Here is a 16,748-nt window from a genome sequence, read left to right as displayed (position 1 = left end):
TGATTTTAAAACACCATTTGTATGAGTTTGATTTTTTTATTAATTTTTTCCAATTATCTATTTTAACTTTACACTTACCTTATTAGGTATATATTATGGTTATTGATGGCAACTACTTATTATTCAACATTTGGGTCCAACAAAGAACTCAATACAGTTTTGAATAGAGACACAATAAAAGCAATAAATGGGTGGGTGAATAAATGGAAACAATCCAAGGCATAGAGAGATGAAAATACTTGGCCAAATCATATCATACATGAGTAACAGTCAGGTCTCAGATTTTGTATTTCTCTACCAGAAAGCATGGGTTAAACAGACAGATAAAAACCTCAGGAAACCTGAAACCTGGAGGATCTGGAGGGGGACAGAGTGGGGGTGCGGATTACTGTATTTGGGCTACTCAGAAATATATTTCTTATTACGTATTATAAGCAGAATTCAATATAAGATGCATCCATCTTGACTAATAATAGTGTTAAATTTATAAATAGATTGCACATTATAGCAGTATAAGAAGGTCTGAAGTAAGTAGTATTAGTGCTATAAGGTTATTAGCATGAATTTGCTTCAACAAGTTGATATTTCAAAGTTCTTAATTATAACCTACAAGCTTTTGCAATGACAAATTTAAATTTGTCCAAGACATTTATAAAATAAATAGCATTCTTCAAAATATATCTTATATATTAACAGTGAAAATACCTAATATCCATGGATGTTACAAAATATTCTACTATTCTAAAAATTATAATTCCAATCAGTGCTGATTTGACAGGTCAAATGTTCAAGATAAATAAGTTTGGATAAAATTTTTAAAAGCAAAATAAAATCAAATATTTTATGAAATATGTTTTTGATTTACAGGCATACTCTAAATAAAAAATGTATATTCTTTTTCTTTTATCAAATGTAAAACAAGTGAAACATTAGCATATATACATTTCACTAATGTGTAGGTTTTGACATGTAAAATCCATTGTCTAATGTGATATTCGGGATACAATATTACTTTTGGCATTCATGTTTATCTTTCTAAGTCTCTATGTTTACTACATATTACTTCTAGAGAATTTTCCAGCAGTTTAATCAGATAATATTAGATCAATCCATGTGTACCTAAAAATTAGAAAAATCACTTTATTTTTATTTTTAAAAAATATTCAAACAACATAACTCTTTATGAACATCAGCCAAAACATATGTCTTTAAAACTCATTATCTTAATTATTTAAAAATAACTGCTATGATATGTTTCATTTTAAGTGCTCAAGGATAACGTATTCTTGAAAATAAGTATTGCTAGAACATACTCAAAACTGGGCTATCCAGACCACGCTTAATATCTTAATGCTTTAAAGTTTAAACCAAGTTTTGAGTAATGGATGTGAATCTCCAAGTGAGCAAGTTGTAACTATGGCATACTGGAAATAAGTATTACTAAATACTTTCATTCCCTCTAGTCTAGTCCCTAGGGCATACTCTGCATTTCCCAAACTGGATTGCATTTAAGTGGCTTAGGAGTCATATCAATGAAATGAGTTTGCACTAAAATAATATCAACAATGTTTATCAACAGATTAATCACAGTAATGCAAAAAAGACCACTAAAGAGTCAGAATCAAGCCTTTCTGAGCCATACTGGACCTCTATTTGGGTTTTAAACAATTACATACAGATCTTTCAAATGTCAATGCATGCATACAGTTCTACAAGACCAAATTTTAAGATACTTTCAGTCAGATACAAAAGTGGAATTTTAATGTGACCAAAACGGCTTTCAAAGGTTTTTTTTCTCTTTCTCATGGAAAAGCTTATTTACAAAATTGACAAACATGATGAACTCAATACAATTGAATAAAAGATAAGGTAAAGCAGTGGTACCCAACCCCCAGTCCACAGACCAGTACTGGTCTGTGGCTGGTTAGGAATGGGGCCACACAGCAGAAGGTGAGCAGCAGGAGAGCAAGTGAAGTTTCATCTGTATTTACAGCCACTCCCCGTCACTCGCATTAGTTCCTGAGTCAGATCAGCAGCTGCATTAGATTTTCATAGGAGTGCATGCAAGGGATCTAGGTTGTTCACTCCTCATGAGAATCTAATGCCTGATGATCTGTCGCTGTCTTTATCACCCCCATATGGGATTGTCTAGTTGCAGGAAAACAAGCTTAGGGCTCCTACTGATTCTACATTACAGTGAGTTGTATAATTATTTCATTATATATTATAACATATTCATAATAGGAAAAAGATACAGTAAATGTAATGCACTTGAATCATCTGGAAACTACCCCCCACCTTGCTGTTTGTGGAAAAATTGTCTTCCACAAAACCAGTCCTTTGTGCCAAAAAGGCTGGGGACCTCTGAAGTAGAATATTTTATTTTAATATTATGTTTTGGTTATTTTTATAAATCTAAGAACAAAGAAAACCCAACTTGTTAGTCAAAGTGTAATTGAACAAATTAATTGTCATCATATTGAAAAGTAGTACATGCTGAGCATAATAATCTTTGAGTATAATACTTTTTAGACTAGTGGGAGTAAAAAGGCCAAAAAAGCTTGAATTATATGTTCTGCTTGAAAATATAAGCATATTAAACAATAAAATTGCTGACATTATTGCTTTCATTATAAGATTTGCTTTTTCTTAGGATACAGTAGTGAAACTACATCCCAGGTACAGTAGAAGTTGTTGTTGAATGCTGAGTAATACCAAATGATGTTAGCAACAAGTATTTTCCCCCATTTTATTGCATATTAACCTTAAAAAAAGTTCAAAGAGAAAAAATAATAGTGGCCGGGTGCAGTGGCTCACGCCTGTAATCCCAACATTTTGGGAGCCCGAGGCGGGTGGATCAGAAGGTCAGGAGTTCGAGACCAGCTTGGCCAAGATGGTGAAACCTCGTCTGTACTAAAAATACAAAAATTAGCCAGGTGCAGTGGTGGGCACCTGTAATCCCAGCTACTTGAGAGGCTGAGGCAGGAGAATCGCTTGAACCCAGGAGGTGGAGTTTGCAGTGCCCTGGGATCACACCACTATACTCTAACCTGGGCGACAGAGCAAGACTCCATCTCAAAAAAAAAAAAAAAAAAATTGTTTCCACCATCCCAACAAAAATAATGTTAACATTTCCATATTCTTTTTTGAGGGAGACAAAGAGTGTTTTAAACATTTATAAATATGCTTTGGGCAATTGTTTCTCCTATGTGGCAACAGAAACAATGATTTAATTGTACAGTGGAATAGCTTTAAAGTATTGCATTTCCACTTAATCCCTACCTAAAAACACAGGAATTGATTAGTAGCCCCCACCCTTAACCAGAGGAATTCAGGAATTTATATCATCACTATTTGTAAAGATATAGTAAAGAATACCACTATTACATAAGTAACACTTGTATAGGATATAAATCAAATATACTGCCACATTATAGAGTGTCTAGGATAGTATTCAGAATATTTATTATTATATTATTTTAGTATCCAAAATATGTACTATTATTATATTATTTTCATTCAATAAGAGATAAGTTTGCAAATTTAGAGAAACATTTAACACAGCAACTTAAAATAATTCAGGGTGTTTGTGCTAACAAAAGAGCAACAAAAATCTAATTGCTACTTTTCATTTCTAGAGGACATTGATATTTTGCTCTGAAAAGAGATCCTCCTAGTGTGTATTATTTCAAAAGTAAATAGGTATTCATAAATAATTTAACATATAGAACTGAATGATGTGTGTATGCCAGACATGCCATAGAAGTTACAACAGACTCTGAAAAGGTGTCAGTACAGAGTTAGGACTTTGATGAACAGGTCCGGACATTAAAAACAGCTTCAGAAATACATGGACATAATTTTATTCTACAGTAAAGACAGTGATTTGTGTGGCAGTGTGTGCTCACTGTTTTCAACACCTCTTAATCTCATTTAAAGCAAAGCAATTAATTTTATAAAGGGAGTGGATAGGAGTGAGGTGAGTATTGGTAGCCATGACAGTACTAAAATAGGTATTCTTTTTAATTTGGGTGTTGTTTATCAACTGTACTTATTATTTAACTATTAGTAAGAAAAAGCATATAATTAGGTTAGTTATTAGGCCAGTTTTAAAAACATAAAAGCGGCAGATTATAAAAAGGCCTCAGTCGTATTTCCCCTCCCACTTGCTCTTCCAGAATGCTGTGACCCAATATAAAGGTGGTATCTGTCCCCTCCTTTTGAAACTCGGTGGGCTTTGTAACTGCCTCAACTAATAGCTTATGAAAAAGTAACACTATAAAATTTACAAGGCTTGATTATAAAAGCCATACCACATTTGCCTACCCCTTAAGACACCCATCTCTGGAACTCTGAGCCATTTATGTTAGATTAAAGCTGCTATGCTGTGATAAAGTCCAAACTAGCCCCTGCGGGAGACCACGTGGAGAGTCTTTGAGAACACAGGAAGAGAGAGGTAGACAGCAAGCCTGAAGCTGCCCCAGCCCCCTGCCCTTGCTGTTCAAGCTCTGACCACTGTCTATCTTACTGTTAGTACCTAAGAAATCTCTAGCTAGAGATGCTCAGTTGAGCCGTTACTGAATTCTTGATACACAAATACCATAAGCAAAAACAAATGTTGTTATTGTTTTAAGCCATTAAATTTTAAGATTATTTGGTGTGCAGGTAATCAAAGAACCAACACAAATTTACTAACACTCAAGGATATGTAGCAATTACATATATTTGAATATATACATTTGCACAAACACATGAAATATTTCCCACAAGCTGCACAGTCAGTGAAAACACGTTAGACCGATTGAAGCAGTGTAGAGTCTATGGTTCAAGCCATTTAAGTACTGGGAAAAAAACGAGGTGGCAAATGGTGTATGCTTGTTCTCAATTTTCTTGAAGAGCTAACATATTTTATCTATGTGGATCTAGCTCTCAGAGCACAATTTTACCTACATTTAACTTTCAATGACCATCTGAGATCATTTACTAAAGAACTAAGTGTCTTCATTCCTTCTCTGAAACCAAACATTGGACAAACAGCAATTATTTGTTTTATAAGAAATTCAACGTGTTTATATAAGTTGAAAAACAAAACAAGCCTCATATATTTAGAAACAGAAAATGAACCATGACAACTCTTACAAGGAAGCAACACTAGTGTGCATACCTGCTCTACGAATTCAGGAGAAAAGACAAGAACATGAAGACTTCACCAATAAATATTCTCAGTGATTTTAATCAGCTGATTCCCAAGGATAACTGTAAAATTAAATAGATCTACTTCTGTCATAAAAATATGTGGAAGACCCACAGTTTCTGAGTTGATCATCAATTAAGTGAGAGTTGGGTCATAATATGGTTTTGACCTCCATGCCGGCATCTTAGTGTGCAGGAGAAAATAGTGCTCTATGCACAGAATTGAGTATTTTAAGTCAGGCTCATTTGGAGATAATTTGGTTTAAGTCTCCCTCCCTCTTTCAGCCTACATTCTCCTCCTCTACCTATCTGGGTAAAGGACTCCTATAGCACCAGGGAATAAGAATTGTGATCTTGGTAAATTTCACCAGGAGCCTCTTTGGGAAGGTGACAGAGGCCAACTCATCTGGGTAATAATGGATGAGTCTTACTCTGGAAAATTTCCCAAATGTAAAGTTTTTCTGAATGAACTGTGCCTTAGAAGCAAGCAATCTGGGGGCTCTCTGCCTCCTTTCTTTCTCACTCTCTCTTTCAGCCCCTTCATGCACCCTCACATACACCTCGTCAAAATTACCTCCTTCTTTGACTCTTTTCCACAGCTACCTTCCTCAAAAAGAAAAGAGCTAGGAGGAGGCATCAGGATTGGACTCGGTAGCAGAAGGTATAGCCTCCTGCATCTCATCAACGTAAATCTGAATTTTAAACTTCAATCCAGTAAATGCGTCTTCAGTGCCAATAAAGGGCTACTTGTATCACACACCAAAAGGAGAGTAGGGGTAATTTACTCGTTCCTTCTTGCTAACATTGTGCTTAGGCCATATTTTTAAATTTTAGAGTGACTTGAAAATAATTATTAGTCTTTTACATACATTTATTTCTACTTTTATAAAAAAAAATCTATTTTTATTCCCTGGTGTTGGGACTTGTGACCCATCTATTCCAACAGTTAAAAAATAGCTAATGAGGGAGCAAATATTTTTAAACTAAGCCTTTGCCTATGGCATACATAAATGTACAGTGTTATGTATATTTAATGTATTTTCATTTTTAAATAAGTGATATTCATTTTAATCATTTGTGAATAAAAATATTCACAATCAAATGGCTAAATTAAAGATGAATGTAAAACTCTAGTTCACTTTTTAAAAGATTATTGTATTTACAGTTTAAATAGCTTACTACTAACAGCCACATTCCAAAGTTGCAATAAACTTTATCTATTTTTATAAACATGTTTTCTTTCTGCTGCTATTGTTCACTCCATCTGAGCGAGGGGCTATCTGGACTCATTTCAAATGTTCTTATATTTCATGTCACTCTAAGGAAAGCTTTTTCCAGATAAGTTGTAAAGAACATGTATTTTTTAATGACAGGTATTTTATCATCTCTAGCCATTCAGGTTATAGGTGTGGGATCCTGTTTTATATGGCACCCCGCTACTGTGGAACTTTTCTTTTAGCTGTTTGAGTTAGAAAGTCTTTGCCAAACAAAACAGTAGGAGGGAAACTGTAAAAAAGTTTTAAAATCCTAAAAAAAGAAATAAGTGATCAAGCAGCAATCTAAACATCAACTAGAGGACTATTCCCATGACCTACGTTTGAGGAAAAAAAATATAAGATGCAGAGAATTAATAGGATACCAATTTAGATCCACACACATTGTCCTTAAAAGTAGAAATTATTTCAACCAATATATACTTAAGCTGTTGTACTAAAATTATTGTCAAAACCTCAGATGTTAAGTTAGACAAGTCTGACTTCATAAGATTTTTTTTCTAAAATAAGAGAGTAATATAAAATTTCAAAAGAGAAATTTTAAAATGGTCTGCTCAGACAAGCTCCCTGAAATCTAAAATCAAATTGGAAAAGTAGAATATCCTCAATATTTGCCTTTGACAAACATTTAATGTGTTATATAGTAAGTGACTGATACAAATTTGGAAGATAAATTTCCTATCTGTCTTGGATTCAGGCACACTGATCTTTTACAAGTATGTGATTTATTTAAACTCCTGAAAAATTGGAATGTATATAACTAGATGAATATTAACGTAACATATATAACATAGTCTTTAGTATTTTAAAGGCAAAATATCTTCAATTATTCAACTTGAGCTCAACTCAATATTGTAACTATACACAAAGTTTAATCTTCAAAATAAAGGCTAGTTACCAGAAAAGGCAGTTAACTTGTGTAGAGCCCAAGATCCATCCATCAGTCTGTCTACTAGTCAGACATTCCCTTAAATAACAGTACTGAGCACTGGTCAGGAGTCAGGTGCTCTGGGCTGTGGGCATTCACACTCAGGGACTATTCACGTGCCTTATAATCTCCAACACTCTGATACTGCAGGCATCGCTGCTGGGATTTCCAAGGTTCAGAGAGGTTAAGTCACTTACTCAACTTCAAGGCAGAATGTGAACAGGGACACAATTTTCGAAGCACTTCCTCTCACCACAGCTGTCCTCAAAAGCTATGTGGGCGAATTCAGGTACTTATTCAATAATACTTTGAGCCTTGGAAGAGTTCATTAAATTTCAATAGGTTAAGCCCTAAATTCAACTTGGGAACAAACCTAGAATAAATCATATCATTTTATAGTCCTATCACATGTATCTACTTAATGTAAGGTCAGGAGGCATTTTCCAATTACTTCTCACAAAGGGACTACCTGTTTTTTTTTCCTTTTGTCCATCTTTTCTCTTAACTAGCTATGCAAGAAGTGTAGCCTTCTAAAAAGGATTTCTGCCTTATCCTTCTAAATGTCACTGAGTATGTCCTAAATCAGTTTTAAAAAATCTATCATCAATTTCCACTCTTGCATAATACTAGAATGTGGCCATGAACATTACTATAGGAAAGACTATTTTGTAGGCAGCTTTATAAAACCACTGGGGAAACAAAAAAGAATTTTGAAGAGGGCTAGCAACATTTCATACCTGAAATATAACTTTAGTTGGTCAATATTCATCAAATAATATTAGCAAAATCTATTCTCTTTCCTAACACTAATTCTAAAGTTATACCAGCCTATTCAGTTTCTCTCCAGCAATAATCAAATATGTGAAATTAGCAAAGACTGTATTAAAGACAGAAGTAAATTTATGAAGATATAAAGATAGTAAAAATGCCTAGAACTCTCTTAAAATTAATGGTGGCTAGTGAAATAATGGCTAGCATTTTACTAATTGACAATTTCAAGGAAATATATTTAGCCTAATCAAACTAGTAGTGTTTTCCTAAAAAATAGTTTTGTGACCTTCATTATACAGGACCAAATACATGAACAAAGTGAGAGTCAATTGCTGATACCAGAGAATTGAAAGTAATATGGTATTGTGCTCTCAGACTGATTGACTTATTTTTTTATTTTACAGTTATTTATTGAGCACCTACTTACTATGTGCTAAGAAATGGGTGTACAGTGATAAGCAGAAGATAAAAGATACATGATCACTACTTTTATAATATTTATGGTACAGGTAGTGGCTAATCAAAACAAAATACACGCACACACACACACACACACACACTATAAACAGTGACAATGGGATAGAGAAAATTAGTTTCTTTTGAGGATAAATAAAAGTAACCCGCTGTGAAAGGTGACATATTACTACTACTCTTAATCCTATTGTGGCTTCTGTTACTTCAAATGTAATACAATTAAAAAGCTTTTAATGTTTTAAGCCTTTTTATCTAATTGAGTTCTAACTGCAGAGAAACGCAGAAATACAGATATACATAAGTAAGTACAGGTAAAGTGCTATATGGACAAAGAGGCAGGACATGTAAATAGAGGACAAGAAACAGTTAATTTAGCAGTAGCTTCCGCAAAGTAATACAGTTAACGCTAAGAAGGAAAAAAAGGGGCCAGGTGTAGACAGTCTTGAACACCCAACCAATGTTTCCAGACTTTGTCAATGGAAGGAAGGGAACCATTAAAGAACTTAGAATGTGACTTTTTGACCTAAAGACAGAAATGCCATTTGACCCATCAATCCCATTACTGGGTATATAACCAAAGGAATATAAATAATTCTATCATAAAGACACACGCATGTGAATGTTCATTGCAGCACTATTCACAACAGTAAAGACGTGTAATCAACCCAAATGCCCATAAATGATAGTCTGAATAAAGATAATGTAGTACATATATACCATGGGATACTATGTAGCCATAAAAAGAATGAGGTCATGTCCTTTGCAGGGATACGGATGAAGCTGGAGGCCATTATCGAACATATTATCTAGCACATTAACTAACATAGGAACAGAAAACCAAATACTGCATGTTCTCATACACAAGTGGGAGCTAAATGATGAGGACACATGGACACATAGAGAGGAACAACACACACTGGAGCCTATCGAAGAGTTGAGGGTGGGAGGAGGAGAGGATAAGGAAAAATAACTAAAGGATACTAGGCTTAAGACCTAAGTGATTAAAGAATCTGTACAACAAAATCCCATGACAGATGTTTACATAAGTAACAAACCTGCACTTGTACCCCTAAAGTGAAATAAAGAGAAAGAAAGAGAGAGAGAGAGAGAGAGAGAAAGAAAGAAAGAAAGAAAGAGAAAGAAAGAAAGAAAGGGAGGAGGAGGAGAAGGAAGGAAGGAAGGAAGGAAGGAAGGAAGGAAGGAAGGAAGGAAGGAAGGACGGAAGGGAGGGTGATTATAAATACCCTTATAAATACCATTTAAGGGACTACTGCAATGATTATTTAATGAGGGCCTGGATCACTAGTGTATCAATGAGACTGAAAAGAAGACACAAGTATAGGCCATACTGAAGAAGAAGACATTTTGTACATCAGTAACTGTTATGGACTGAATGTTTGCACCTCCTCAAAATTAATATGTTGAAATCCTAACCTGTGATGTGATGATATTAAAAAGAAGGATCTTTGGGAGATAACTAGGTGATGGGGGTGGAGCTCTCATGAATGACATTAGTAACATGATAAGGAGAGACATGAGTGTGCTCCCTGTCTCTGCTCTCCACCATATGAAGATAGAATGAGAAGGTGGCCATCTGCAAATAAGGAAGTGGGTGTTCACCAGACACTGGATCTGCCAGCACCTAAATGTTGGACTTCCCAGCCTCCATAACTGCGAGAAATAGTTCTCCTGCTGTTTAAGTCACCCAGTCTATGCTATTCTGTTATAGTATCCCTAACTGACTATAACAGTAACTGGATACAAAGTCAGCTCTTAAAATCCAGGATTTTAAAGGAAAGATTTGCACTCCTGGCATAAAGCAGGATGGACAATGAGTTTGATTTTAACCCAATGAGATTGAGGTGGAGATGGTACATCCACCTGAAGCTTATCAGGGAAGGCAGCACTAGAAATGCAAATTTGTCATTCTCATAGAAGTGACTGCTCGTGTTGGAAAGACAGCCAAAGAAGAGAGGATAGGCAGAGAAAAGCACTGAAAACAGAATCTTAGGGGAACCTTAAACTAAGAGTTCATGAAAGATGTCAGAGATGACAGAGAAAGAGCAATTGGGGAAATAACTGATTCATTAGAATAGAGAATAATGGAAACTAAGGAAATGATATCAGGAGAAGTCAGTGAAACTAAGTGCTGTGGAGAAATTAAGGGATCCAAGGACTGAGAACAGACACTGGATTAGGAAGAGAGAGTGTTTTACTGGTTGCTAATTACTAGTGATGTTTCAAAGATCAGAGTCAAGTCTCAGAAGTAATGACTGCTGCCACATGCCTGAAAACCCTAGAGAAAGCTCTCTCATCATCTTTCAAGGCAAAATTCTAGATGACTCTCTGCTTTATCTTCAATGATATATTTGATGACATACCCCTGTAGCAAATACAAGTGTCAAAAAAAGCAAAGTAAAAGGAGTATGTGTCTCCATTTCTCACTCTTTAATATGGGATTCTAGAAGGAAGCTATCAGCCTACTTATTATCATTTGCCTCTAACAGACAAAATGACTAATGCATTTGGAGATGTGCACATTATTTAGAAAGTCAGCCATAAAATGATAAAGAAAGGTCAGACCCCCTAAAATGCTATTTAACGGCCTTGTCCCTTATTCATTATATTGAACCATACTCACACAGGCTTAGTATAAAGTTCTAAGTAACTTGTAGGACTTCGTCGAAGGGTTTTTATTTAATCATATCACAGTCCACAGGCTAATATTTTGTAAGAATATGGAAAATTAGTTATTATATCAAGTTAATATCACAGTATTTACCAAATAATTTTTGGTGAAGTTGAATTAGGATCTAATTAAGAAATTGTGGATTTACATACCTGTGGTACCCATCTGGAAGACACAAAGCTAGTCACTTCTATTACAGACAAGCCAGTTTGGGAAAGTCGATTGATAAATTCAATTTTTATATCTGTAGGAACTATAACCTATGAAAACAAAAATATTTTATAAGTAAATTGTATAGGTTCTATTGAAGCAGAAACAGAAAATTACTTCCTAAGTCAAAGTGAGTATTATTTGTAATTTACAAATTCAAGTAGCATTGAGAAAAAATGTATAATCACATAACATATGAAATCCATGTAAATCTTTACAATCTTTTTTTTTTTTTTGAGACGGAGTCTCGCTCTGTCACCCAGGCTGGAGTGCAGCGGCGCGATCTCGGATCACTGCAAGCTCCGCCTCCCTACAATCTTAAATCTATTAATATTTAGACAGCATTTGAAGTAAATGATGTAAAATTACCTTTTCATTCTGCAATCCATCCCTAGGCCCAACTTCTACTATTTTAACAAACTCAGGGAGTCCTGATAACTGGGATGTTTCCTGAAATGCAAAACATAAGAACAAGAAAATATAACTTTTAGATTGTTACATTTGCTTATTTGAAAAGTTAAACAATTGCACTTTGTTATACTCTTACCCCAGAGAATTAAAATACTGAAAAATCAATACAATGATATCATGAAAATGCACTATTTATATTACTCGCAACATGAAGTATTTTTTCCTTATAACCAAGTGATATTTAGTCTAGTTATGATTAAAATTCAAAAGATTAATTTATAAAATATAATTGAAGAATAATTGATTTACTCAGGACGTAAAGAGCAAATCTGTTGGGTGAGTCTGCATATGACGATAAACTAACTACTGTTAGAGTTCATTTAAAAATTACATGTTGGCCAGGCACAGTGGCTCACCCCCGTAATCCCAACACACTGGGAGGCTGAGGTGGGCGGATCATGAGGTCAGGAGTTTCAGACCAGCCTGGCCAACATAGTGTAACCCTGTATCTACTAAAAATACAAGAAATTAACTGGGCATGGTGACAGGTGCCTATAATCCCAGCTACTTGGGAGGCTGAGGCAGGAGAATCACTTGAACCAGGAGGCGGAGGTTGCAGTGAGCTGAGATCGTGCCATTGCACTCCAGCCTGGGCGACAGTGTGAAACTCTGTCTCAAAAAAAAAAAAATATATATATATATATATATCCCAGCACTTTGGAAGGCCAAGGCATATTTGCTTGAGCCCAGGAGTTTGAGACCAGCCGGGGCAACATAGTGAAACCCATCTCTCTTAAAAAAAAAAAAAAAAATACAAAAATTAGTCAGGCGTGGTGGGGGTGCTGCATCCTAAAGTCCCAGCTACTCTACTTGGAAGGCTGAGGTGGGAAGATTGCTTGAGTCCAGGAGATCAAGGCTGCAGTGAGCAGTGACTATGCCACTGCGTTCCAGCCTGGGTGACACAATAAGACCCTGTCTAAATAAATAAATAACTCTTTAAGTTAAAAGACTATTTCTACTTCCATGAAGAGGTATACAGGATGCCACCCTCTATACCTTGAACTTGAATATGAATTTGGTTTGGGAATTGGGCCCAGAAAACTGAGGCTAGAAACGACAATGTGCTGCTTGTTTTTTCTCTAGGTCACACAGCACAGTTACCACCTAAGTGTCGCTCCCTGAAAGACAGACCCATCCCTAGTGGAACCTATGCCACAATAACCCACTGGGAGCAGCCTAGCTCCAGCCAAATGTAACAAACCCCTTGTTCTACCTTTTGCTAAAATCTGAGATGGTAAATGGTCTGGTTTCTGAAACCTCTGCCCCTAGACTAGGTACTATGGATCTAGTTTAGAAGATATATTTGCCTTCTAAATATGCCCATTTAGAAGGCTGTTATTTAAAATTGGGGGAAAATGAAACAGCCTTTGAAATTGTATATTGCAGTTAAAGCCAGAAGCATACTCCATCTTTTCAGACTGTACCAACATAGTCTCTTGGTACCTCTGAGCCGAGTTAAGTTTGGGTAACCCATCATCAAGTTCTTTAAGTGGATAGTTGACAGAATCTGTACTTCAAAAGTTTCTGTTTGTGTGTTTTTTGCCTTTTATTTTTTGCCTTTTATCAGGAATGATGAATTCAAGCCAACCAGTTTATATTGTCACACTCTGTCCTTGTAAAAATTACAGCATACATGGGTAAGGTGGCTGTTTTGAATGCAGAACCAAATTCAAGTCTGTGCAACAAAAAATATTCAAAGGCCATTTTTAGGGTCCAGAGCTGTTATTGGTTTTATCAGTATTCTGAGCTATCAGCAAAAGAGCCCAGATGGTCCCCATTACAATGTTTACAGACCACTCTCTACAATGTCCATGAAATTAGTCAATTCAATAAGCAAAAAAAGCAACGTAGAAGAAAAAGAATTTTCTTTTCTGCATTTTCTGTGCAGGTTGTGATGCATGAAGTTAACTTGAGAGAGTGGAGGGATGAGAGGAAGGCCTGGGGTTCCTCAGCTTTAGACTCCATTTGGATGACAACATGAAATCATGCCTGATTTACAAGATGTCTACAATTTCAACCGAACAATAAATAAAAGGTATGACATGGGAAGGTGAAGTAAATAAGAAAAGCTCTCTCCTCTTTCTTATTACCTCTAGTCTTCAGTTGGCAAAAAACAAAACTAGGCAATCCTAAGCCATGTGGTCTCATTATCACTGATTGTTTCTTGAAACTGCATTTCAACAACAATTAGCTTGGCACATGCATGGCAGAAGAGTTCTCTTTTACTCAATGACAATGTTTGCCAAAAAAAAAAAAAAGGTACGTAGTGTTTTTTAAGGTAATAACCATATGCCTCCTGAATACAATTGAAGAACTGAGGACCTTTCTTTGCATCAATGTATTGTAGCTGGCATTATTAACAAGTAATCTGAAGAAATTAAATCACCAATTATTAACAATTATGGCCATTTCAAAGCAGAATATGTGTTCATTTGATACTGTTTTTGATTCCTCTTCAACCTAATGTTAGTATTTAGTCTTTCTAGACTATCTGAATTAAGCCAGTGACAGAAGTGACAGAAGAAATTATCCAATATGATCAACAGGTAATTATTGAGCACAGTCCATATGTCATGCATTGGGCTGGGGCTGGTATATGCCAAGGTAGAGCCAGTAATAAACAGTCCAATTCTACGTAAGTGTAAGATAGAAGGTAAGGAACAGCATGTACCGGGGAATATCTGGGGAGAAGTATGTTCTGGTGGGGAAATAATGAGCTTATTTTTGAATTATTGAATTCCACATGCTAGTATAACATTTAGTTGGATTTGCCTACTAGGCATTGCTTGTGCATATCTAAGGTCATTAGAAAAAAAAAGTCAATACACAGATAGTAATGCTCAGGAAGAGACTAAAGATCAGTAAAAGAGAGCTCTTAAATCACACATAGTCAACAAGTATGAAAGGCAACCCATTTAAAAAGGAGAAACTAGAGGAGGACCAGGTAACACCAGCACATGCAGTGGGTCACACTGCAGGAGCTGCACTTGGGGAACCTCAGAACTTCACAATGGACTGCAGGCATATCTGCCCTTTGCCTTAGAGAGAGATACTATCTCTCTTTCTATGGCTGTTTGCTAGACAAACATTCTTGAAAAGGTATTCTCAAAGAAAGGCACTCAGTGCCTTGCTAATAAAACATGCAGATATGCAAGGGTTCCATAAAAATTGTTTCTCAATACTATTATTACCTCCATTAATACCCAATTATTTTCTTATTGATCAATAAAATTCTTATTGATCATCCAAGATTCAATTTGTCATCTACTCAAGAGACTTCTGACTTCCACAGATGGAATTAAGTCATTTCATTTCTATATTTTCATGACATTTTGTAGAAGCCTATTTTAAAGCATATCAGCATATCTATGAGTACTTCTTTGCTTGCCTGTTTCTCCTTTTTTGATTAAAACCCTCAGAGTTATCACAATGGATACATAGTAAGCACTTGATCAATGTTTGTTAAATGAATGACTAAATGAATGAATAAATTCACATCTAAAATTTAGACAAGTAAAATTGACCTTTCTTTTAGCTAACACATGCTAAGTAACATTATTATAGCTATTGGGTATAGGAGGTGAATCATTCAACCAAAACTCCTGCCCATAACTAGCTTACATTTTAGTGCTATAGAGATCTGGAAGCAACTGTGAGGCAGGGATGGGGAGGGACACTTTTCTTACACACTGAATATATGAAAATTAACGAATGACTTGTAAGTTACAAGGAATTATGTTGCATTTTAATGTAGCCTGGAGAAGTTAGAAACATACTTCTTAAACAGGCCAATAGTCTAAAATTTATTTTTATAGCATTTAACATCCTACATTACAGAGCTCAGTGTATCCTGTTTAATGTGCAGTATAGTATATGATACCAGCGAAAAAACAAAAGATGTTTTATCCAGAGTGAATGTTGCAAAAGGCTATGTTTTATGGCTGAGTGTATGCCCACGTTTGGCATCAGATTTCTAATGGTTCACTTTCATAGAGTAACAATAAAAGAAACACTATCTTGAATTTATATGTTACTTTACTTTTCCAAAGAACTTTTCTATCTCCGTTTCATCTGTGAAGCTACTCTGTGAGGTAGGCAGACCTGAAAGAGATTAAATGACTTCCTAAGTTTACCCAGCTAAGCTCCCTGGCTCTTATTCTAGTTTTCTTTAGGTTAAGATTAAATACATCACCGATTATTGAGTTATGGTTGAAGAAAATAATAATGAATCATTCTTTTATACAGAACATAAGTAATGTGCTTCACTCACATTTTTCAATATTACATAAAATTAAATGGAAGGCATATTTTGATTGGGATTTCTCTGAAATCTTTAGAGTGTGTGTGGGTGTATGCCAGTGTGTGTATGCTTGTGTGTAACACACACGTTTCTCAGCAGTAATGATGGATGACTTCTATATATACAATCAACCCTTCTAATGGTGATAGATATGATTGCTTATTAGTCACCCTACAAGTACTGGTTTTTTTTCCCTAGGAAAATAACATCATCTATAGTAGAAATTTCTAGACAGATTTGCTTATGTTTCATGCACTTCATTTCTTGAGGAGTACTTCTTGTGTAAATAAGGTCTTTACGAATATTGAAATATTCTGTTTCATAGCCAGTATTCCCAGGAACTGCTATGATGTTCCAATCAAATGTTCCCATTACACAAATGAGAGGGCTGAATCAGGAAATTGTGTGACTTTCTTTCAAAATTAAATTAGGCTTTTT

At 35.3% G+C, this 16,748-nt stretch overlaps 1 protein-coding gene across 1 annotated transcript in view; it reads right to left on the bottom strand.

The window, feature by feature from the left end:
• HMGCLL1 (3-hydroxymethyl-3-methylglutaryl-CoA lyase like 1) overlaps positions 1 to 16,748 on the bottom strand; it is a 191,798-nt gene that overhangs the window by 142,367 nt on the left and 32,683 nt on the right. The window contains exons 2-3 of the mRNA XM_003254124.4: positions 11,909 to 11,989; positions 11,482 to 11,589 (exon numbers count right to left, since the gene is read on the bottom strand). Of these exons, the coding sequence (XP_003254172.1) occupies positions 11,482 to 11,589; positions 11,909 to 11,989 (189 nt within the window). The remainder of the gene's footprint in view (positions 1 to 11,481; positions 11,590 to 11,908; positions 11,990 to 16,748) is intronic.

This window comes from Nomascus leucogenys, chromosome 22a (genome assembly GCF_006542625.1).
Source record: "Nomascus leucogenys isolate Asia chromosome 22a, Asia_NLE_v1, whole genome shotgun sequence".
Classification (NCBI taxonomy): domain Eukaryota; kingdom Metazoa; phylum Chordata; class Mammalia; order Primates; family Hylobatidae; genus Nomascus; species Nomascus leucogenys.
The sequence above is the reverse complement of the archived record's forward strand: the minus strand, read 5'-3'. Positions and strand labels throughout refer to the sequence as shown.